Source organism: Phaseolus vulgaris, chromosome 8, assembly GCF_051622355.1.
Source record: "Phaseolus vulgaris cultivar YP4 chromosome 8, ASM5162235v1, whole genome shotgun sequence".
In the NCBI taxonomy this organism is placed as follows: domain Eukaryota; kingdom Viridiplantae; phylum Streptophyta; class Magnoliopsida; order Fabales; family Fabaceae; genus Phaseolus; species Phaseolus vulgaris.
Window position 1 is genome coordinate 1,524,374 of NC_143505.1, and position 24,892 is coordinate 1,549,265.

The 24,892-nt window shown below is 31.7% G+C and overlaps 3 protein-coding genes across 3 annotated transcripts; 1 reads left to right on the forward strand and 2 right to left on the reverse strand.

Moving 5' to 3' along the window:
- Window positions 1–1,404: 1,404 nt before the first annotated feature.
- TIF3H1 (translation initiation factor 3 subunit H1) lies at window positions 1,405–5,729 on the forward strand. Its single transcript, XM_068628593.2, has 12 exons — window positions 1,405–1,536; window positions 1,654–1,733; window positions 2,095–2,211; window positions 2,313–2,416; window positions 2,556–2,622; window positions 3,326–3,459; window positions 3,537–3,585; window positions 3,904–3,975; window positions 4,057–4,158; window positions 4,235–4,302; window positions 5,155–5,307; window positions 5,465–5,729. Exons 1-12 carry the CDS (start codon window positions 1,527–1,529, stop codon window positions 5,520–5,522), a joined length of 1,014 nt encoding a protein of 337 aa, XP_068484694.1. The 5' UTR covers window positions 1,405–1,526; the 3' UTR covers window positions 5,523–5,729.
- A 677-nt stretch (window positions 5,730–6,406) lies between these two features.
- LOC137823515 (Leucine-rich receptor-like protein kinase family protein) lies at window positions 6,407–10,402 on the reverse strand. Its single transcript, XM_068628690.2, has 2 exons — window positions 8,155–10,402; window positions 6,407–8,068 (listed from the first exon to the last, which is right to left on the reverse strand). The coding sequence occupies exons 1-2, from the start codon at window positions 9,732–9,734 to the stop codon at window positions 6,592–6,594; spliced, it is 3,057 nt and encodes a 1,018-aa protein (XP_068484791.1). The 5' UTR covers window positions 9,735–10,402; the 3' UTR covers window positions 6,407–6,591.
- Window positions 10,403–19,689: 9,287 nt separating this feature from the next.
- On the reverse strand, window positions 19,690–24,687 carry LOC137824075 (putative WD repeat-containing protein C2A9.03). The gene is made up of 10 exons (XM_068629524.2): window positions 24,548–24,687; window positions 24,315–24,461; window positions 24,003–24,170; window positions 23,767–23,853; window positions 23,198–23,332; window positions 22,761–22,871; window positions 21,783–21,874; window positions 21,606–21,711; window positions 20,575–20,661; window positions 19,690–20,281 (listed from the first exon to the last, which is right to left on the reverse strand). The coding sequence occupies exons 2-10, from the start codon at window positions 24,426–24,428 to the stop codon at window positions 19,862–19,864; spliced, it is 1,320 nt and encodes a 439-aa protein (XP_068485625.1). The 5' UTR covers window positions 24,429–24,461; window positions 24,548–24,687; the 3' UTR covers window positions 19,690–19,861.
- Between the last annotated feature and the right edge of the window lie 205 nt (window positions 24,688–24,892).

A 24,892-nucleotide genomic window follows, 5' to 3' on the forward strand; every position in this document is an offset into this window, starting at 1 on the left:
AAGAACTAAAGAAAATTCAATATGTTGTGTATGGTAAAATTTTAATAATAAGGAAAAATGGACACATAATTATGAAGATGTTAATATGCTAAAAAAAAATGAATGATTTATGTACTTTGAAAGAAAATTTTATACTTAATTTCAAATTAATTAAGAATGTTAGTAATAGTTAAATTAATTTAATATTATAAACTTTGTAAGATGCAAACTATATTTTCTAAATTATGTTAAACTATCATTATTAAGAATTATGCTCAGATTTAAATATAAGGATATTTTTAAAATTAATTATAATTAAAATGATAATTAAGTGTTGTTTTAACTTTTGGTAAAAGCAATAACTAGTAATATAATTTTGATATATATAAAAATACAAATATATAATTATAACAAAAAAAATAAAAAATACAGTACATATGCTCGAACGCATATGTTTCCGTAGTTTATATAATAATTATAGTGATTTTATAACTAACATGTTATATTATATTAAAATACATAGTTGTTATTTTTTAAAACATTTCCAATTTTAATTTATTGTTTAAATATTTTGTCAGATATATCAATTCAAAAGTATTACATTTCAATTTTTTATTATCAAGTTGTTATTCATATTAATTGAAGAACATTTTTTTTTCTTATAAGAAATTAGCGAAGAAATGAGATATTTTATTTAAAACAAATAAGATTGAAGAATTTTTTCAATATTGTTTGGTTATTCTTTCAACCTTCTTGGTAAAAAAACTTAAGAGTAAGTCTAAATATTTTACATTATATAAACATAATTTTAATATTTAATTTAAATTGTAAGACTTATATAATTTGAAGAGGTTTTGGCATTCATATAACTTATAAAAAAGTTGATGTACTTGTTATAAATTGTGAATATTTTTTTACTTGTAAATACAAACGATGCTTATATATTAACATTTAGTTTAGTATTTTTATTTTATTTTATTTTGACTGTAATTATATTCTTACTTTAAAATATTATTAATTTGTATATGTTAAATGAAAATTCCTATTATATATTATTACAGATATAAATTTTATATTGTAATTTAAAATATTATTAAAAAGTAAAATATGAAAATAGTTTGTATTGAATGATAAATCCTTTATATATATATATATATATATTTATATATATATATATTTATATTTAAAATAAAAAACACAATCCAATATAAATTACTTAAAATTACCTTAACCAAAATTGATTTGATAACATTAATTTCCTTCAAAATCAACTAACTAAAATCATAATTTCGCTATTATATATTTTCAAAATTGCTGATAAAAAAATAAAAATAAAATAAAATAAAATAAAATAAAAATAAAAAATAAATAAATAAAATATATATATATATATATATATATATATATATATATATATATTCAAAATTGGGCTAATTGTAATTTTATTGTGGACTATTTGAGCAAAAACCCCTTCCTCTTGCTCCGGCGTTAGGGTTTCTTCCTCCTCCAAACACTATCGCAGATTCTTCGTTCTTTCGATTCAAAACATGGCTACAAGTATGTTTACGCTCCCAACAATCTCCACCTAATTAGGGTTTCTGTTTCGTTTTTTGTTTTTTGTTTTTTGTTCACTCACTGAGCACCATTCGGTGATGTCTCGTTTTACCCATGCAGCTACGACTAGATCTTTTCTCCAAGTCGCCGCCACGGAGGAGGCTGCGCCGCCTCTTAGAGTCGTCCAGATTGAAGGACTGGTATCAATTCTATGCTCTCCAAACTCCAATTGCTCTATTGTTGTTCAATTTTTCTTTTGTATGTATGAGAATAATTTTGAAGGGTCCATTGTTAAGCTTTATTTTGTTTCTTGCATCTGTCGAAGCTGTACTTGTTTTCTCCGATTATATGGATTTTGAATTGGCAACATTTATTATGCTGATGGAGATCTGGTAGTAGGATTCGTGTTATATGTTTACCTCTTTGTTGGTTAACGTTGGAACATGGAAGTTTGTAATGCTTTTGTGGCTGGTCCTCGTTTTGTAAGATAATATTCATTAATTATTTGCTGTGAAGGAAATACTGACACCAATCTGGTGCTATATTCTCTTGGTTGAATAGGTCATCCTTAAGATAATTAAGCACTGTAAGGATCACTCGCCTTCTTTGGTCACTGGACAACTTCTTGGGTTGGATGTTGGCAGTGTTCTTGAAGTTACCAACTGCTTCCCCTTCCCAGTATGATATTGCCTTACTTTTTCTTTTTCGTTTCTTCATTTTTTATACCTTCAACGTTGTCCTCCTAAATTTATCGTTGTTTTGGTTGCTAATATTTGCAGATGAGGGAGGAGGATGAGGAAATAGAAGCTGATGGTGCCAATTACCAGCTGGAAATGATGAGATGCCTCAGGGAGGTTAATGTAGACAACAATACTGTTGGATGGTAAGTATAATGAAAATGCCACTTTTCGTGCGTGATACATGCGCTTGTAGTCGTTTCTTTAGTGTGATGGAATTTTGGTTCAAGATGTTCTTTCTTTGTAATCATTTATCCTACACATGGGATAATTCTTCGAATCTAGGTACCAATCTACATTGCTGGGCTCCTTTCAGACTGTGGAGCTTATTGAAACCTTTATGAATTACCAGGTAATGAATGCTTGTCAATTAATTTATTTTTTGCATATTTTTGCTTCAGCTGGGATTTCATGGTTAAATGACATTATTCACAAATAGTTTGATATTTACAATAACATACCTCTCGAGAGTATTCTACTTCGGTCTGATGAAGCCACTATTGGGAGGTGATTACTATACCATAATAACCTGTGAAACTATAGATTGATGATGCCCAACTGGCCAACGCAGGATATGGCCAGCACCACCTAGGATTTGAAATGAATTTGTGTTAATGTGGCACAATGTCATTCTTGACCAATTGCGTCAGATATTGGCACAATTTGTTGGATGAAAGTTACCCCTGTTACAATCCAATGGGAATTTTATACATGCTAAATTGTATTATATTTACAATCATTATATTGCTTTGAATTAGAATTAGTTTTTTTTTTAATAAGGGAGGTTGAGTGGAGTATGTAGAATGACAAACATAAACAATGTTTGTGTATAACCAGATGATGTCAATATCATGCCTTTTTCAATGTTCAGGTTTCCTTTTACTTAAATTTATTATCAAAATGGCTGCTGGTGATTTCTGATATTCTAAAAAGAAAAGTTTGTTTTTTTGATCCAGTCCTCTGCACTTTTTATTTTCTTTCGGCTGAAGACAATATTTTCAACAGTATCTAATCCGGTGAATGACATTATGTTTCAAACTTGCCAATGTTTTCAGGAGAATATTAGACGTTGTGTTTGCATAATATATGATCCATCAAGGTCTGATCAAGGTGTCCTAGCTCTGAAGGCCTTGAAGCTTTCTGACTCTTTCATGGAACTCTATCGCAGCAATAATTTTACTGGAGAGAAGTATGAATTTTTTCTTGGTGTCTTGTTGTCCATAAGTTGAACCATTTGATTTCTCATTTTTCTGTCTTGTGAAATAGATTGAGGGAGAAGAACTTATCATGGGTGGATATCTTTGAGGAAATACCGGTAAGCTTTTCCTGAAATTTGCCTTTCCTTTTTGGGTGGTTTGACCAAATAGTTCTTCATATACTTACTGAATCATGTTAACAAGTAATTTGATTGAAACATCGTAAAATACATCTGTTTTGGTGAATTAGAATGATAGTAATCTTCTTCGTATCTGTTAATGCAACAGTTAATAACGAGCTAGACATGCTACTGGCGTTAACATGAATAATTTGTTGCATATTTTCTAGTATGAAAGTGTATTAATTAGTTTTGAATTATTTTTCTAGTTGTTTTCTAATTAATGATGGCCATGCTTCATATTTTTTAATATATCAGATCAAAGTTTCAAATTCTGCCCTTATCAGTGCTTTCATGACAGAGCTGGAACCTGATACTCCAGTCACCCAGGTGAACTATGATTTTTAATAGAGATTCTTTTGGTCATTTTAAATTTATTTTATGTTTACATCTGCTTTTGCTCCATTGCAGTGTGACTATGATCGTTTGCAATTGTCAACCAGTTCATTAATGGAGAGGAATACAGAGTTTTTGATAGAATGCATGGATGACCTGTCACTAGAACAACAAAAGGTTATTTTAGGTCCTCTTTTAGTGTGTGATTGTTTTGTTGTTTTAGAATGTATGACTGAAATTTCTTCTGTTTTAGTTCCAATTCTACTATAGGAGCTTATCTCGTCAACAAGCTCAGCAGCAAGCATGGCTTCAAAAGAGAAGGTACGTTTGAGTTTGTCTTTGAACTATTATCTTCAAGGTGATAATTTCATTAGGTTTTCTTTGGCTGACTAGGATGCATAGATTAGCAGTTAGTCTTCTATGTTGTTTGAAAATATGGTCAACATTTGAGTTGATGTTTTTTTTGCTAACTAATGATTTGGTTTTAGTTCAGATTCCATGCCTTTGATTATGGGTTTTCTAATTGTTTTAGATTCTCTTTATGAATACTATGTGAAATCTACATACATATCCATTTAATGTTAGATTTCCATTTTAGGAAGCTACAATGTGCTACATAGCTGGTGGCCAATCTATGTACTTTTGCTCTATTTCTTAGAAGTTTTGCTGAGTTTTGAATGAACTGGGGTTGAAGTGATAAGCTTTTACAGCTAATCATACAGAGTCAAAATATAAGGACAAAAAACTCAATTATTATATTTTTGCAATGGTCCCCTCCCTCCACATCTCTCCCATTGCATGTGCTATGGGTATGATATGATGATCAATGATTTTATGTTCGAAAATAGTGATTTACTGTTTTATCTTTTGGGAGGGGGCTGGACCATCAATCATATACTTTGCTTTATGCTTTATAGTGTGTGGTTTTCTCATATCCCATATCCAATAAATGATAAATGAATGTATGGTAATTGTAACACAATTTTTAACTTTATTTTCAACTGAACATTATGCAATCCAGCAGTGTTTGGTTATTCACATATTTGATTCACAATTTTAATATTTTTTTTTAATATTTTGAACACATGAAAATTGACGGTTGCAATAGATAGCTTATACGTTGTTTTCAGTCATTGGTTCCGTATATTATATATTTTGTTTTTGTAATAATAGGGCGGAGAACATGGCTCGTAAAGCTGCTGGAGAAGAACCCTTGCCGGAGGAAGATCCTTCAAATCCCGTTTTCAAGCCACTCCCCGAGCCATCACGGTTGGAGAGCTTCCTCATAACAAATCAAATTTCCAACTACTGTAATCAAATCAATGGGTATGTGACTAGATTTTGATGACTTTTTTTTTCATCTTTGAGGAGCAAATATACGAAGTTACCAATTTGAAGTTTCTGACTTTTATTTCTTATATCATTGTCTTCTCTAGTCAATTGAGTTTAATCCTCCGTACATTTCCTGTTGCATGTTTTGCAGGGTGTCAGGACAGAGCTTTAACAGACTGTATTTGATGAAGGCTTTGCACGAGGATTGAGAAGGAAATTTTTGTTTGCCATTCTGATGGTTTAATCCAATTTCTTTTCCGTATAGGACGAGGATTTTCTGGTTAATTTGGCAGTATAATAGAGGATTTATAATTTTAAGGCGATGCAATTTTTGTTTATTTTATGAACCCATCCATTATATATGCCTGTATAATCTGTTCTTCTGCGATAAATGCAGTGCCACTTGTTACTTGTTATTTGAGTTATGCCACAAAATTGAGCATTCAGATGTATTAACCAGCTAATTCATTATTTTTGTGGAAAATATAACACCTTTTAGGAAAATATTTTGGTAAAGAAGGAAGTCTCTTTGATTTGAGGTTAGAAGACCAATGCTCGCACTTTCTAATGCATTTAATGGCAGAAAATTACAGTTTTGAAAATCTAAATATGCCCTGTAATGCGATGGTATTTAAGGAATAAACACTTCAGAGCAAGCAAATCTGAAACCACTTGTATATCTGAATATTTTTCAGTTTTAAACGCCTTTATGATTGGTGGGAAATTATTAGTTTTATTATGTCTTATTTTGCAATTAACTACTATCTCTTTCCATACACAAGGTTTTGGCTTGCAAAATTTGGGACTTTCACAACCATTCATAAAAACAAACAAAAAAGTATGGTTGTTCTGGATAAAAATTATTTGTACAACAACGCATAAAGTTTTGGTTCTTTGATTCCACTTTCTTACCTCGGTAAACTATTCTTTCCCAGAACTCACCCAAAAATAATAATAAAATTCTGACATGCCTTCCAATGAATAACGTGACTACTTTTAACCACGTGGCTAACTTGATGACTTTTGTAACATGATTAAAAGTTGGGTAAATGAAATCCATAAGCTTATTTCAGTAAAAGAGGAATCAAGAGTAGAGAATAACGGATTTATATGATAGTGATTTCCATTTATACGAGGAAAATCTGCTTGTACTTAAAAGAACAATCCACATAAACCAAATGGCTAAGGAAATTGGAAAGGATACACAGCATAAAAGGAAAAAAAAAATCTCAATAGTTAACATATATGACAAGCTAGTTCTCAGAGAAGCATATCTCATCAAAACACTTCCATCCTTTGAGGAACTGGGGTTTTAATGACCTGCAGTATTTGCACCACTTCAGACATAGTTGGCCTGCTTGAAGGAATTTGTGAGGTGCATACCATTGCTAGCTTTAGAACAGGCAATACCTCATCCTCTGGGTACTCTATCATACTATGATCCACACACTCCAACACATTACCTTGCTCAAGCAGCACTCTCACATGGTCATTCAGTATAAGCACATTGTCTTCACCATACTCCACTGGCCTCCTACCTGTCACCAGCTCAAGAATCATCACCCCAAAACCATAAACATCACATTTCTCATTCACCCTTAGGCTCTGACATGCCAACTCTGGTGCCACATATCCTAATGCACTCTGAAACCTATTGCTCATCACATGCCTGTCCAGCTTTGTCAGAAGCCTAGCTAACCCGAAATCCGAGATCTTGGGGTTGCAATTTTCGTCAAGAAGAATGTTACTTGGCTTTATGTTGTAGTGGATGATTGGTGGACGGAAAGAATGGTGCAAATGAGCAAGCCCCTTTGCTGTCCCAAGCAAAATTTTGAACCTTATAGGCCAAGAAAGAGGTGGACTTGAGGGAAGCCTCTCATGTAGCTTGGCCTGCAAGCTACCATTTGGTGCAAACTCAGTTACTAAAAGCTGTAATTGAGGAGTCCAATAGTACCCTTTCAATGCTATTAGATTTGGGTGCCTTGCTTTCCCTAGGATCCTAACCTCCTTATCAAAGTCTTCTGGATATTGGATTATGTTGGTGGATATAAGCTTCTTGATTGCTACCATTCTACCCTGTGATCCCAATGGAACCTTGTAGAGGGTTCCAAACACTCCTTCTCCAATCTCTGATGCCTTGTTGAGCAAGGACTCAGGACTGCTGATCCAATCAGGTGAGGACTGGGAATCAAACAGAATCAGCTTTCCTGTGGCTGGACTCCCTGATCTTGAAGAGCTTGAGCACATGCTTTCCAAAGCATTATCCACAAATGATAGCCTTCTCCTCACAGAAACATTAAGTAGGCTAACAGCAATCACTCCTAATACAATCACAAAGGATGCAGATATTGCTACAATAGCAGATACACTAAGGAACCTGTGGCGGTGGACCGGTTCAGACTCTGATGATTCGTTTCTCTGCCTTTGAGGGCTTATTTGGTTGTTGTAGGCATTTGGGTCAAGCACTAGTGGCTTGGGGACATTCATTTTACAAGGACCCTCCAACAAGGGTGAGCATAGACCCAGGTTTCCTTCTAAGGAACTTTTGTCCAAGTTCTGAAATATGCTACCTGTGGGAAGCCTTCCTGTGAGCCTGTTGTATGATATGTTCACAGCAAGTAGACTCTGAAGCATTCCAAGCTCCATTGGTATCTCTCCACTTAGCTCATTGGATTCCAGTTTCAGGATTTTCAGCTTGTTTAGCTTTGACATGGACTTTGGAATTGAACCAGTCAAGTTATTGTGAGACAAACTCCTGCACAAAAATGGATATAAACTATTATCTTCCAAAAAAGATGTGCACAAAAAATAAAACTTGGGCTTGAGAAATAGGATGCATACAGCAAGTAAAGAGAGCTACAGTTCCCAATCCCTTCTGGAATATTTCCTTGCAATGAATTTTCATCTAGTTGGAGAACAGCTAAATTGCCCGAGTCACATATATCTGCTGGAACTGAACCATGCAAGGCACTGTTGCGAATATCCAAAACTGCTAGATTCTGAAGGAGACCAAACTCTGGAGGCATCTGTGATTGAAGATCATTCCAAGACAGATTCAAGTAACTTAGTTTTGAAAGAAGACCAGTTTCTGCAGGGATATTCCCTTGGAGATGGTTATCTGAAAGATCCAAGTTGGTTAGAGTTTCCAAGAGCCTGCTTGATCCTGCTGGAACTGAACCACTCAGTTCATTTCGGGACAAGTCAATTTCCTCCAATCCTAGGCCAAACAAACCCTCTGGAATGGTGCCACTGAAACCATTGCCTCTGAACTGGATCACAGATAACTTTGTGCAGGAACTCAATGATGATGGAATAGTTCCAACAAGCTTGTTGCTTGAAATGCTGAGATGAGAGAGTGATCCCAGTTCCCCTATTGACTCTGGAATGCTTCCAGTGAACTGATTGTTTGAAAGCTCTAGGTACTCCAGACTTGTAAGGTTACCAATCCATGGAGGGAATTTGCTGGTGAAAAAATTATTTGATGCCTTGAAATAGCTCAAAGAACTAAGCCTTCCAAGTGAATCAGGTAGTTCTCCACTGAACTGGTTATCACTAAAATCCAACCTACTTAGATGCAGGCAGAATCCAATATCAGTGGATAAAGGACCTGAAAACTGGTTACCTTGTAATAAGATCTCCTTCAAGTTATGTATGGATGAAATTCCACTAGGTAAAGACCCAGATAAGGCATTGTTGGATAGATCCAAAGTTCTAAGCCTGGTCAGTGACCAAATCCCATTAAAGTCCACATTACCAGATAAATGGTTATTGGAAAGATTAAGGTTGTTCAACGAGGAACATCTAGACAGTGAGCCAGGAACCGGCCCATCAAACATGTTCCTAGCCAGAGAAATGTGATGAAGGGAAGAACAAGTGTCAAAAAAAGTCTCAGGGATTGATCCCGAGAATGAATTCTCTGAAAGATCAAGAAACTTTATTGAATTCATATTCACAAAAGAAGTAGGAATTGAACCAGAGAGAGCATTGTGACTAAGGTTCAGCCTCTGAAGAGTGTTGGAAAGAGTAAGAGAAGGACTAATACCCCCACTCAAGTTGTTATGAGAAAGGGACAATACCGTGAGATGCTGCAACTTCTCAAGCCCTCTTCCAATCTTCCCAGATAATCCCAAGCCATCCAATGAGACCTCAGAAACTCTTCCACTCTCAGGATTGCACTGCACGAACTGCCATGAACATGGATTCACATCGTCTTCATTCCACGAAGCAAGATGAGAAGAAGGGTCTTGAAGGTCTGATTTGAACACAATCAAGCCAAGAACATCATCATTCAACTGGGCAGGCACCTCATTGTTTCCTAAGCATGTCAGCAAATATGAAACTGAAATCATCAAACTCAGAACTCTCTGAAAAATAGTCATTCTTGTTCTTCTTCCTCTTGATGGGGCTGAAGAAGTCATCATCTTTCTATCTTTAGCAGTTAGCTATGACTATGGCTTATTTCTCTTTGGGATAACATGGTATGTGAAAACTGTAATGACTGGTAGATGTTACACTACATTTGCGAAAACGATATTACATGTGTGCTCACGAGAAGGAGAGAAGAATATTTTACAAAAATGGCTATTGAGAAAGCAAATAATGAATGAATATGGTATTGTTAGTGTAGTCCGTGATCAAACAGTTTTGGTCCAACAAACGTGGCTAAGCTACTGACAAATTGCCACCCCATTACACCTTACAAGGCCTTTGTCCAAACAACCCTTTGTCGTGTCCTGCAACCTCTTCCTCCTTGTGCCTTCTCTTTCTCTTGTTTTCAAATACTGAGTGAGTTATTGTGCCTTTTTCTAGTGGAAATTGAAGAATAATTTTGTTACGTGTAAACTATTTTCTTGTGAGGTTTTGTAGTTTTACTGACATTCAAATGGGGAAGAGTTGTTTATTCGTGAGAAGAGAGTTGTTGAATGATATGATGCTTTGATCTTGGTGCCACTATGAGGAGGAACCTTTTTCTAGTTGAAACTACTGATACTATGACACTTTCTTCTCTTGTCTCTGCAAAATGCTGTGTGGTTTGTTTTTCTCTGCTGATTTTAAAATCCAGAAAAGAAAAATAGTTACTCTTCAATCTAGAGAAAAGAATCTCGAATGTGGTTGAATCAGTTCTGATTTATTAGAGAGAGATTGTTGTTCAAACGAAAAAATAATATTCTATTTGCTATACATGCTATAAAAAAATAATATGCATGAGTAGGAAGGGTTAACATAGCTTAAGCAAAAAGTGTATAAAGAATAAGAAAGTGAATGATATAGGATTATATAAAAAAAATAAAATTATTAAGAAGTTAACTTTAATTCTAACTAAGTTTATAAAACCAATTTATAAAGTAACTAAGTTTATAAAACCAATTTATAAAGTGAGGTTTGTACCCACCTATATACTATGAAATGTCTTAATCTCTAGTCGACGTGAGATTTTCAACAAACCCCCTCATACCGAGACTGTCAACAAATGCGTATGACTATATATTTATAGGTGGTCCGAAAGAGGTTCAATAATGGATGACGTGATAGGCTCAATAAACTCTAGTCAGGATAGACTCTAATACCTTACTAAGAAGTGAACTTTAAATCTAAACCTAACTTAATCTTATAAGTCGATTTTACAAAGTTGAATTAAACTTGAAGTTTACTTTTTAATATAATTCATCATAATTTTTTATTGCTATACATACTATAAAAAATAATATGCATGAGCAGGAAGTGTCAACATAGCTTAAACAAAGTGTATAAAGAATAAGAATAAGAAAGTGAATGGTATAAGATTATATAGAAGAAAATTAAATAATTATTAAAAAATAACTTTAAGTCTAATTCAATCTTATAAAACCAGTAAGATGAGGTTTGTACCTACTTATATACTATGAAATGCTCTAATATTTAATCGATGTGAGATCTACAACACACCCTCACACCGAGACTCTCAACTCATGCATAAAATTATATATTCATGGGTGATCCGATGGCAGGTGGTTTGATAAGTCCAATAAATTCTCGTTAGAATACACTTTAAATATCTCTGATATTATAATATCATAAGTGAAATTTAAGACTAACTTAATTTTATAAACCATTTTTAAAAAAGTTGAATTAAAGTTAAAGTCTACACTTTAATATAATTTAAAAGAATTTTTTATTGTTGCAGATATTGTTTAGCCTGAGTCACAATCACTCCATTATTATAATAATGCGTTGCTGTAGATGAGGAGATATAGCAGTAGGTGACAAAAACCATGTTGCTATCTTCTTGTGAAATGAAAATGAGAAATTGATTCAAATTTTCAGTATATCACCTTCCTAAGTGAAGCAACACATGACAGCTACCACTTTTTCTCAAGTTTAACTTTAGCAGAAGGGATATTCAGAAATATGAATGTGAATATCTTCACTTTAGCTGCAATTTTCTGAAATATAAATCCTAATTTTAAAATTTTGTGATTTCTAATGAGCTTTAATTAATAAATAAAAATTAATTTTAAGTAATATTTCCAATATTGTCTTATTTGTTACTATAATAATTGTTTTAAGTTTATTATAATATATATAAAGTTTGAAAAGCAAGATGACGTAATAGGCCTAAATATTCTTAACGATACGTATTAGTTTATATGCAATTTGTTTTTACCTTCTTTTTCTATAACGTCACCATCTATAGTCTTGGTAACTTCGTATGTGCTCATCATCAATTTTTATTTATTTATTTACATTTTCAACTTATCTTTCCTTCAATATATTATGAGAACAAATAATGAATTAGAATGTAATTATGATTCAAACAATGTCAAAGAAATTATGTCATACTTTGACTCCCTTAATTTATATATTTATATTGTCTTTAAAAGTTAAATTTTTGTAATATGAAATTTATATATATATTTATATACTATTTACTATTCTTATATTTATTGAATATGAGATTTCCGACACTCCCTCAAGTTAAAACCAACAAACTCACGTGTGAGATTATATATTTATGAATGGTTCGATGATGGTAGTATGATAAGTCTAACAAATACTTTAAGAAGTGGATTTAAGTCTAAGTTAATCTAACAAATACGTTATATATTATGAATTAATTTTATCTCACTACGAATTTATCTCTAGTTGACGTGAAATCTTCAACAAACACTTGCTATATATGATAGACTCGATCAAAAAAAAAAATATATGATAGACTCTAAATGAATATGACATTATCTTAAGAAGTGGACGTTGAGCCTAATTCAACCTTATAAAACCAGTTTGTAAGATGAGATTTACATCCACTTATATACTATGCATCAATTTTATCTCATTATAGATTGAGTTTATCTTTAATTGACTTGAAATTTTCTAGAAATTGTATTCCTACCATTTTCTATTTACATTTTCAGTTTCATAAGATGAAATATTATATATGATTCATGATTATTAATGTGCTCTATGCAATCCGTGCAATGAGTGAATTTTGTACTAGAGTCCATGAATGTTTATCAAATGTACAGCAAAGTGGAGCATGCAAGAGTGTGTGAGGATGAAGCAAAGTCTTCTGTTAATTGTACTTTTCTAGTGTAACGTCTTCCTCACATTAATTCACTTCAACCTATGGTAAGAATCTTCCGAATGACATTTTTTTGGACTTTAATATCTATGTATGACAACCTTAAATGTTTTTATGCTATTAATTAATAAAAAAAACTATGCTAAGTATATACAGGACTACCCAATATTAAATAATAAGGATTTATAATATATAATGTGTTAATGATGAAAACTGCAAAAACTAGTTGTGACATTTTACTTTATAGTTCGCACAGTAAATAATTACTTTATTTAAAATTCGACTTTAACTATCAAGTCATCTTTATATTAGGACACACGGAAGGAAGATCGTGACCTAAACGAGTCTACTAATACCTCAATTCTCTTAAAAAGTAGATTTTTTATTTTTTTTTATCAGTCTATCAGAAAGTAGATCTTATTTTATTATTCATTTAGTCACATACGAAATCATCTGTATTCTTACTAACTTGAGCTGAGAATCTTTTGTAGGTGTATCACCATTCGAAAATTCTTACAATATTCATGTACACCTCTAGGTAAGAATATATATATAATTACTAAAGCAAAGTTATGAATAATGTTGATTTTTTTTTAAAATTATTAATGTAATTTAAAGTTTTAAGATAACTATGATAAAAAATAATCACATTAATAATATATTATAATTCTAATTAAACGACAGAGTAAAGAACGTTTACAATATTAAAAGATATATTATTTAAAACTTCTTTTTCAATCCATAACCAGGGTCGTTAGCAACATAATATGTACTAGCTTTTTTGTTTTTTTTCTATGCCTAATAATTTTTTTTGGGGTTTGTCCCACTAATTGGAAACTTAAAAATAAAATAAAATGATTAATAATTTAAAAACAAAAAAGTGTACGCTTGTTTGTTTTAGCTCATTATTCTAAAAAATACATTTTTAAAAATGAATCGATCCAATCCAAAATGTGTTATTTAATATTAACTTTTTTTAAAAATAATTTACGTATTAAGTATTTCTTTAAATACAGCACAATTGTGAAAATATTGAACCACAAACTTGGTAATTAATAAGCTTTTTTTATTGCTTTGCACGTGTTTCTTTTGGTCAAGGATGTGTTTAAAAAAATATGAAGAGAACGTTTATTTTAATTTATTTCTTAATTTGATTTTTTTACGATAAACACTCTTCATGAAGTGCATGAAATGATTAACATGACAAACAAAAAGTTACCTCATGATGTTACTTTTTTAAAACATAAAAAGCATTTATAATTTTTCATCATGTATTTTCTATCACATTATATTATTTATTAGACTTTATCATATTCAAATAAATTGAATGCAACACAATTGTTCCTACTTAAAATAAGTTTGGAAGTATAACTCAGTGATAATTGGGTTGTCTATTGGAATCAAATTTTAAGGGGTGTTCAATGTAAAGTGGGAGGTTCACCTTTTTCGGTACTTAAGTAAGTAGGAGCATAAGGATAACAAGTTTTCTATAGTATAAGAATTAAATGTATGAGATAAGATAGATTATACTTCCTGGAGAGTGGATATTTATAAATTGATTAGGTGATATTCTTTGAACGAACTGTTACGAGTTCTTTGAATTAACCATGTAACCGCTATTCATTGTGTCATAAATAGGATTTATGGTTCATCATTTAAAGTTCATTGATTAGGCCGTCTCGATGGTTAAATGAAGAGTAACGGTCTGGTTCAGGAGTCGGATGGTCACACTGTTAGCCGTTTTCAATCTATATGTCAGACAGGTACAACAATTAAATTGGATGTAATTTTTTAAGAATATAATTTTTTTCTCAATTAAATATAACTATATTCCTTTTTGGTAAGAACACATGTGATACTTGTATTTTTTTTTCTCTCTCATATAATTTAGTCTTTGAAGTGATCTTGCACAATTTTTCTTAGCTATGAATCCATACCCATGAACCATCATTATTCCAGCCAAATGAAGAAAAAGGAAAGTTCCATTCTTTGAAGGAAAAAAAGTAATGATGAATTTGTTTTGATGACATAACTATCTTCTATCATTCATTCCCATACTCTTTGAATATACTTTCTAAAACTATCATCACATGAAGAGTATGGGATCTTTTAACAAGCCATGAATATAGTAATACCAATAATAACCTAAATTTAATTTAATGAAACATTATTCAAGAAAAGTTTGTATCCACACATTTTACAATATATTTTTAAACTTTTGTAGGATTTCCCTTTACATTAAATTTGTAATTAAATCCAAAGGTTGGAGTCTCAAGGGACTTTCATAGAACCCTAGAATTTGTTGGTTACCATTATTTATTGAATGCCATTGAGTGTTGGCTTTGGCATAATCATTCCTATGTTAAGGAATATCATTAGACCCATGTTGGAATCTTCTATGGATAACTCACTTGTCTTCTTTAGTTGGCTTCCATGTCTCAAAAGTGGTAAATATGTAAATAAAAAATATTGTTATTTTGTTATCAATTTTTTTTAAAAATACAATTTTTATTAAAAAATACACTTTAATTCAAACTCAATCTAATTATAAAATAAAATTTGCATCTACTTATATACTATAAAAATGTTCTTACAATTGATTAATGTAAAAAAAATTTCATTGCTTAAAACGTTTTCATTACTAGAGATTAAAACCTTTCATTGTATATAAGTGGGTGCAAACTTCACCCCATGAGCCGTTTTAATGGGTTGAGTTAGATTTAAAAGTCCACTTCATAATATGGTATAAGAGTCATTTTAACAAATGAATAAAATATGTAAAAAAGTAAAATTTACAAAATAGTAATAAAGTCATAACATATCATTTAGATAAAGTAAAAAAGTATTTCCGTCTTACTTTACTAGTTTTCCTAATAAAGTGCGATACATAATTATAATTATTTAGAATACAAATATATCTATAACAAAATATAATAAGATTCGTTTATTTAGTGTATACAATTTTGTTTTCCTAAAGTTATCTTCAATTATAGTTATTTATTCTATGCAAAAGATATATAACAAGTTATCTTTCCCTAATTAATTATTATTTTTCAATAAATAGAAAGTATATATATTTGTTTTGTTGGTGTGGTGTGGGTCCAAGGCAACATGGGTTGCGCGTGAATGTGGTCACAAATCAGAACAAAAGATCCAAATTTAATTCACGGGATTCTTCTGTCACACTTTCTCTCTCACTTTGTCTCTTTGTCCCCATTTTTTCTCACAACATCCAATTGCTTCTATCAAATTCCAACTTTTAACAACCATTCCTTCAAATCCTACTATAATTTCTCTCTTCTAAATCATGGGCATTCACAAAGGTTCAATCTTTATGATAAAAGGTCTTATTACCCCAGTTAAAAGAACAACCAAAAAGTACATGAATACGGATATGGAAATATGTATAATTTTTAAAATATAGGGCATGAAGACATGAATCTATATATTATATAATTATGAATTATATAAATTGACAAAAAAATTATGTGCACAAGTATGTTTTAGTTTTTTTTTTCAGCAGAAAAATACTTCTCATGACTGATTTAAAAGGATTTGTTTCATATTTTTATAATCTTAATAAAAATTTATACAAATAAGTTTACGTTTTAAAAAAAATAATGTATTTTTTTAAAATTATGTTAGAACCGTGTTAGAATTATCAGAAATTTCATAAATATTTTTTTAATTGAACACTTCATGTATCTTACGAGTATCGGTGCCCTGATATGTGTGTCTGACACGGACACGTCATTTAAGTCTTCAAGGCATATACACAAATTTTTTAAGTCTTCAAGGCATATACACAAATTTTTCTCTTTTGCCTAAAATTTTCCCTATGAAAATGTGTTGATTCAACACTTAATACACAAAATTTCAAACTGTTTTTTGTAGGGTTTTTATTATTTTCATAAACATTAAAATCTCAATGACATGCTAGATTTTACAAAATGTAACTATAGTAGTTAATTTTTTTTAAAATAGAATAAATTAAAAGTGTTGTGTGTTACATTATAAGAACCATTGATATGGTAAAGTTCTCCTTTTGTGACAAGACAGTTACTTCAGATGAAGATTTTACTCACCAACTTCAACTTTATTTACTCTGTTCTTCCCTTGTCTACCTTTTCAGAATGATTATTGGTACTTTGCTGCTCAGAAATGGTGGATTCTCTTAGTCACCTTCCTGCTACAAAACAAATATTATTCATCATATCCATCCTAAGCACACTGTGGTGTGATGCATAATTGTTTTATATGACTTTAAACTAATGTAATCATGATTAGTTCATTGATCTTCATTTCTGCAGAATTCTATTAAAGTTATATCATGAAATGGATCATCAAACACCAAAAGTTTGTTAGTGTCCTTTATTAACTGGGGAGTACACTCAATGATGCTACATGTGTTTACAAAACATTAGTCTCTGACTACATTAACAGGGTTTCTCAACAATCTAGTGACAGATCATGTGATAAATCTACCACTTCATAGAATATGCGACTTTTTTTCTCAGTTTTTTTGTTAGTTAGAACATTAAATAGAGAAGGAAAACAAAATAGAGGCATTTGATGGAACAAATGGAGAACCATTCATTCTAATTTTTTTGTGCATTTTTATGATATGATATGTCAAGAAAATGGTCTAAAAAAAATTTTCTTATTGTGAAGAATCTTAACGGAAGAAGATCTCACATCAACTAGAAATAAGACATTTCATAATATATAAATGAGGTGCAAATATTATTTTACAAATCGATCTTTTAGGAATCGATTTTTTAGGACTCAGTTAAACTTAAAATATATTTTTTAATATGATATCAGAGTTATTTCAAGCATATCCTAACGAAAGTTTATTAAACTTATCAAGTCATTCATAAATATATACTATCACGCACGAGTTTGCAATTTCAGTGTGAGAGAATGTAGTAAAGATTTCACATCAACTAAAGATTAAGACCTTTTATAATATATAAGTAGGTACAAACTCATCTTATAAACTATTTTTATAAAATTAAGTAAAACTTAAAGTTGTTAATATTAACCAACATTAGCTCCTACAAAAATCATCCATATTTCAATTTGCTTCTGCATGATTTGTTTCCTCATCTTTACCATAATTTGATGCACCTTATCTCTTCATTATCTGCATGCCAGCACATTAAATCTGGAACCTTCCACCTTTCCATTTTTGTCTGTTATTCACTGATTATTTCCAATAAATTATACTCTAGCATGTGTTAAGAAGAACAAAAATACACCACACCAAATACTTGACAGAACTTGTTTCAGTTTAATAAGTGTTCTTAAGTTTGAGAGAGAGTTTTGCTATCTATAATCATATTTTTTTATACAAAGATAAATAAATAAATAAAATTTCTCTTATCAGTTCAAAATTCATTGATTTATTTACTCAAGTTTTAAACTGCAAATCTCCTAAAATTGATTACGAGCTAATATTTATTTTTTCTCAAACTTTTGAAGTTGTAAACATACCTTAGTCGTCCAAATAGTAACTTTTGCAATGACTTGTCTCAAAGTTATGAAGGGCAGAAGAGAATCAACAAAATCAACGTTTTTGAAAAGCCATTCAAGATATAAAAATTAGGTTTAAAATGTGAAATTATTATTACTGTTCCTTTGTTATTATTAATGTTATTATTTTTATTATTTATCCATGAACATGCTAAGCGAGCTTTCATAATGATAATTTTCCTCTTCACAAAAATGACCTTTGATTATAACTATCAAGGATCTGCAATTACATCATTTCTCTTTTTTTGTCCTCTAATTTTTCCCTTTCTTTGCATTGATTATGCGTTTTCTTGGTTGCAAGCTCTGCTCCCTCCTAGTGTGGTAGAGGCTTGGGGTAGTTAAGGTATGATGGAAAAATCATGATGGAGGGAGAAAAACTACCAAGGAAAGGGGAAAATGTTAAGCAATTTGTCAACTATGAAGGTCAAGAGCTATAAGACTCAGACACGCCTCTGAAATTGTGTGTCTATGTCGAAGACACATATTGAACACCGACACTCATACTACACTTGTAAAATACATATCGATGAAGTATCAAATTAAAAAAATATTTGTTAAAGTGCTAACGATTCTTGCACGGTTATAACACAATTTAAAAAAAAAGAAATACATTAATTTTCTAAAAACTCAAATTTATTATATAAATTTTTATTATGACTATAAAAATAAGTAACAAATATTTTTGAATCAGTCATGAGAAACATCATGTTTGTTTGAATCAGTCATGAGAAACATCATGTTTATTTGAATCAGTCATGACAAACATCTGTATCCGTATTATATTAGTGTCCGTGCCTATGCTACATAGCTGAAGAGGCAAAGCAACCAACATCACCATCTTTCTATCTATTTTTGTTTCCTTTCCACATATAGCATGACATCTTTTCACTTTCTTCTTATATTAAGAAAAAACATCATGCCTGAAGCAATCAATGGCGTTTCCATAAAAAATTACATAACAACTATTTAGAAAAGGAGAGAAATGTTTCGAACAAATTAACATACCATTTTCATATAAACAATAATTAATTTGCAATTATTTTTTACTTAGTCAAGTCTACATAAAAGTTACCTAATGAAGAATTTGTTCTAATCATTTATCCAGAAAAAGAACATTCGACATCCACACCTTAGAAGTTGCTTGGCCAAGCACTGTTTGCTTTCCAATTAATATAAACCAAACTATAACCATGGTTGGATGCAGACATGAAGACAGTGTATATAACATCAAACCATGCCATAGGTGATTTCTGCAGGTGGCATTCGCATCAAAAACTCAGAAATAAAAGGAAGGTGAAGCATGATTTCATTGTACAACTATCTTATGATGCTGATGCTGTGGTCTTGATTAATCAGACTGACCTACATAAAGCACTGCGAAAGGGGTAGGGCCTAGAATATTAAGCTGCTCTATAAATCAACTTCAATGATTTTTCCTAAATCAACTAGCAGGAATCAAGATGAATAGTAGGCATCAAGATATTGATATTGGTGCTTCCTATTATACTGTAGCAAGCTTGCATATGTCCTGTCCCAGATTCCAATATACATACACTCATCATCAGGACTCAGACAAACCCCAGAAATTTCCCCAAAGAAATCAATCTCTTGCCGTTTTTTGTAGTCTGCCTTTGTGCTATACACGTGCACAAAATCTGCAGGCTCAGCAACCACCATATATTGACCATCTGAAGAAAACCGAATAGACCGCGTTGCCCCTAGGTTACCCTTGAGAATGGCAACAGGAGAAGATAAGTGCCTAACATCCCATACTCTGCAAGTCTTGTCCTGATTCCCCGTTGCAAAGGTACATCCATCGGGATGCCATGCAGAAGCAAAAGAGTAATCTCGATGACCAACCAAAGTAGCAACAGTCTAGAAAATCAAACAAGTAACAAAGATGTTAGTGGAGGTTTCTTCATCTCCCTTTCCCAACATCAAACATGCATTCACTATCCCTTGCGATGTTTAACAATGAATACCCATATGACCATATCATAGCATATATGTTCAATGAAAGTTTAAATTGTTTCACATTCACTACTCATACTTGATCCATTAGCAAATGCGTGAACTAAATCAAAAACAGAATTCACCGGGAAAAAGACAAAAAGAATGCACTTGAACAAAAATTTCCAATAGATGTATGATCAAGAGAAACCAAGTACCTTCCCATTCTGAGGATCCACCAGCAGTCCATCCAAGTTATCTCCAACAACAGTCATAAGCTTACGGTCTGGACTGATTGATGTGTGCTGCATAAGAAATCAAGGCAGATCAAAACTTAATTTTCTTGGATGTACAAATGATGTAGAAAAATAGTTGAAGTTCATACAAATTGTGAATGCAACTGCCATGCTCGAATTAAGAAAATCAGTTTAAGACAACCAAACAGTAGAAGAAAAAAGTTAACAACATAGAAACTAGTTAACTTCAATTCATCTTGGCTTTAATTGATTACGTTCTCTTTCCTTTTAATCAAGATAGGGAATGTGGAATATGGAATCTGAATTCCTGTGGTATTTTTCAAAATTTCTTGCAAATCTTATTTCAATTTCTCACTTATTCTCCTACAAGGGAAAGATTATCCCCATATAAGTCCATTTGGAAATCAAAAGCTTCCTCAAAGCTCAACTTTTTGGGCAAGAAATGATTTTTTTCCAAGTGGGTTGAATCAGTTTCTTCATGTCCACTTTCAAGGGTTTGGAAATAAGAATAAAATGAAAATCAAAACAATATGGCTGTGTAGTTTGTAGGGTGTATGTGAATTGAAAAGAATACTTGTATTTATGATTACAACGGTACATCATGTCCTTTAAACTTGTCATATGTGGCTTCTCTTCAGTGTTCTGCACAGTTATTGTTTCATGGAATCAACATATAAGATATGCAAAGATATTGGACAACATTCATACACTAACAAGGTTTTACCCTTATAGGACTTCAGTGTTTTGGTCTCTTTGCTTTGGTTTTCTTTATCAATTCTAAGAGTTCTTATGCTGCAACTATTTGTACCGTTTTCTTTTTCTCTTTCTAATATATTATCCTCTAACCAACTCAAAAATGAAAGAAATACAGAACTATAAGAAAGGGAAATTGAAATGAACCTGAACGGGAGAATAATTAGCTAACAAGCAGCAATTGAAAAAGGAAAAAGAAAATGTACTGCATAAGTCATATTTCTTAAGAGAGTGCTCACATTCACTGGCCAAGAGAACTGGAAGTTATTCAAAAGCTGAAACCTTTCTGTGTCATATTCTCTCACACCACAATCATTATTGGAAGCAATAATATGAGTTGCGCCACTGCAAAAGTTTTCATGTCAAGCAATGTTCATGTTGCAAACTAAGAGAAATAAACTTGGTATGAAAAATACCTCAAGCTGTCATATATTTCAATTGCATTTGTTATAGCATTATCATCATGTGTGGTCCGCGTACAAAAGCTTACTCCCTTCTGATCCAAACGCTGCATTCAATATAGACATTAAAAGCTGCATCTCACATAATCCTAATCTTAATACGATAAACTGGAGAATCAGGGAGAAATAGTAGGCTTGTGTAGTTGCAATAATTCCTATCACATATCCAATAAAAAGAAACAACTAATCTATATACAGAGCATATATTGCCAACCCAGATGGAAGGAAGCCCCAAGTGAAAAAAGAAAGGGAAAAAAAAAAAACACCACGATCATAGAATCCCAAATATAAAAAAAGCCAAGTTGTGCAAACTAAGGAAGGAAGGTTTGACCCCCCAAAAAACAAGGGTTATTAACTACAAGTTAATCCTAGTAATTAAGTTGAGTTTGATTGAGAAAACAAGATGGTATCCCTGTAACTATTAGTAAAATTGAAAATGAAAATCAAGAAACACTTTTTTGAACCTAACTGATCCAAACAGACCTTTTGTTCACAAGATTCACATGTACCTCTAGATGTTAGTCCTCAAAGTCAAAACAGGGAACTTAACATAAAATGAAATCTAACAAAATGTTTCCCTCTTTGGGACATATAAGGATCATAAGGATAATATCAAAAGATGAAGTTTTCATACGACAAGAGTGAGTTTAGGCACAAACTTTTGATAACTTAATGCAAAGAACCATCTATCAACAAAACCCTTCATTATTCCATATTGATAACCTGCAATTCTTTTAATGAACATGTAGCCCTTTATAACCACCTGCCTTATATTTTACATGGGAGAATTTATTTACGGAACCCACATATTCAAGAAAATTTAATGTCTCCCAATGGATAGATGTTCAAGCCATATACACAATATATCATTAATAAATACAAAGTTATTCATCTTTTAATGAAGTATCAGAGGCATAAATCATGTGGACTCACCTTACAAGTAAGCTCTCCTTGGAAGCCACCTGCAACAAGAAGTTTATCCTTGACAGCCAATGTGCTAATCTGGGTCTGAGAAAATCCTTCCAACAAATTTCCTGCATATTTCTAAAAGACCAAAGAATGCACAGTTAAGTAAAGCAAAGAAATAAGAAGGTATAATTAAATAAAGCATTGCAGAAACCATTTAGATTGTGTTCTAGTATATAGTTAAAATTTGCACTCTCAGCTAAATTGTTTTCTCAAATGAACTATGTAAACTTCTCTGATTCATTAACCACACATGTATACTGAACAACTTGTAGGTTTCTTATGTTTAAAGAAAATATAGGTTCCGCATAAGTCATGCATTCATAAAGCACGGAAAAGACACAAATAACACTTCAATTCCTCTTTCTTTATAAATGAAAAGATTGTGTAAGAGACTGCATTACCTCAGTAGGGGCCACATGCCCAGCAAAGTTGATTATCTCAGACAAAATACCACTTGTAGATGACCAGTGATTAACTGAGTAGTTGGAGACAAGGTAGACATCATGTTTTGAAGTTGCCCATACTAAGTTTCTCAGCTGCATGCCACAAACAAATGTCACTAGGATATATTTTTTCTTCTTCTTCAGTAAAGCCATTACATTAAGCTTGAAAATTATTTGAAAAAGGAATTCAAACCTACTTTTGCAAGACCACATACTATACAAAGAAACAGGACCGTTGCGTCCAATGAAAATGTACACATGCTTGTTTTATTTAGTATAATATAAAACAAACTCAATCCATCTTCTACAGGACTGTTGTTTCTCAATATCCATGAATAAAATCAATGTACAAGAAGTACATCCACACACAATCCACAACATTCTGGTTAATTACATAAGACAGGAAACCACAAAAACAAAATATATCCATGTACACGATAGGGTTTTCAACTTTCAAGTCATGTTAAAGCAAAGTTTATCAGCCATTCAAATCCCAGGAAAATAACTAAGTGAAAAAGTCAACAAACCTGAAAATGAAGGATGGTAGGCTTAACCATTCTTGTGTTATAGAAGAATTCATAGAAATTGCCACCCTTCTCCATTTGCTTGCACTCCTGGGACCCAAAATAAGAGAAAAATAAATAAATAAACTTTGAACATCAAAACTTAGTCAAACGAATTCACTGTTATTTCCCTGCTCCCAACAACCCTAAACAAAGAGCAATAAAAAAAAAGGGCAAAGAAGCAACAGAAAGGAAAAGACCTTGTCCACAGCATCCCCAGATGTAAGAATGTTCTCAAAATTCCTGTACTGCTCAAGCCTTGTCAACCTGTACCTTTCCCTTGATATGTTCAACCTCTCCCATGGAATTCCCTGAATGTCCTTTCCCTTTCTTGCTTGAGCAGCTGATGTATCAGTCACCTTAGTAAGCTGTTCCAATCACCAAACACAAAAAAAAAAAAAAACCAAATTTCCTCTCAGTTCAATGAATACATACACAAAACAACTAAAAACAGTAAAAATTAAAAAAAAAATGCAAACCTAAAAAGAGAATAGGAAATGAAAGAAACAAACCATTTCATATTCATCAAGAGCAGCATCCCCAGCATGATTTTGGTAATCAGGTTCGTCTAAGAAATCGTCTTCGTCCATTTGATCAAAAGGGTTCATGTGATCATGGTTGGACATGGTGAGTTTGGTGCATCCAAGTTCAACCCTTTTCTATAGATTGCAGTGCCTTGGTGCATTCGTTATAGGAATAAAAAGGAGGATGAAGAAACGAAACGAAATGAAAGAAACACGGTTACCTCTTCTCCTGCATCTTTTCATATATCAATTCAATATAAAACTCTGAGCGAAGGAATAAAGCAATAAATGGGATAAAAGGGTTTCTTTCTGTTTCTTCTGCTTTGGACAAAAAAAACTAAAATATCCATATACATATTTAATATATCTTAATTATTTAGCATAAATAATAATGATATGGATAGAGAAAGATAGATATAATACTGATAATAAAGATCTATGTTTATAAGGATGTTTTAGATTTTTTTAACATGTTTTTTTTTGTTTAAAATAATTTGTTTTTTATTTTTGTAATTCTATTAAAATTTAGATAATAAATTTGATTTTTTTTTTAAAATGATTTATAT

What these genes read in the sequence shown, in the direction of transcription:
- LOC137824075 (XM_068629524.2), bottom strand. Translation starts at nt 24,428, where the DNA reads ATGTCCAACCATGATCACATGAACCCTTTTGATCAAATGGACGAAGAC. An exon ending in CTCTTGATGAATATGAAATG is followed by an intron (nt 24,171 to 24,314) that starts GTTTGTTTCTTT and finishes TGATTGGAACAG; the next exon opens with CTTACTAAGGTGACTGATAC. An exon ending in GAAATATATGACAGCTTGAG is followed by an intron (nt 21,712 to 21,782) that starts GTATTTTTCATA and finishes AAACTTTTGCAG; the next exon opens with TGGCGCAACTCATATTATTG.
- LOC137823515 (XM_068628690.2), bottom strand. Translation starts at nt 9,734, where the DNA reads ATGATGACTTCTTCAGCCCCATCAAGAGGAAGAAGAACAAGAATGACT. An exon ending in TGTAGCTCTCTTTACTTGCT is followed by an intron (nt 8,069 to 8,154) that starts GTATGCATCCTA and finishes ATTTTTGTGCAG; the next exon opens with GAGTTTGTCTCACAATAACT.
- TIF3H1 (XM_068628593.2), top strand. An exon ending in ATATCTTTGAGGAAATACCG is followed by an intron (nt 3,586 to 3,903) that starts GTAAGCTTTTCC and finishes TTAATATATCAG; the next exon opens with ATCAAAGTTTCAAATTCTGC. An exon ending in TGTCACTAGAACAACAAAAG is followed by an intron (nt 4,159 to 4,234) that starts GTTATTTTAGGT and finishes CTTCTGTTTTAG; the next exon opens with TTCCAATTCTACTATAGGAG.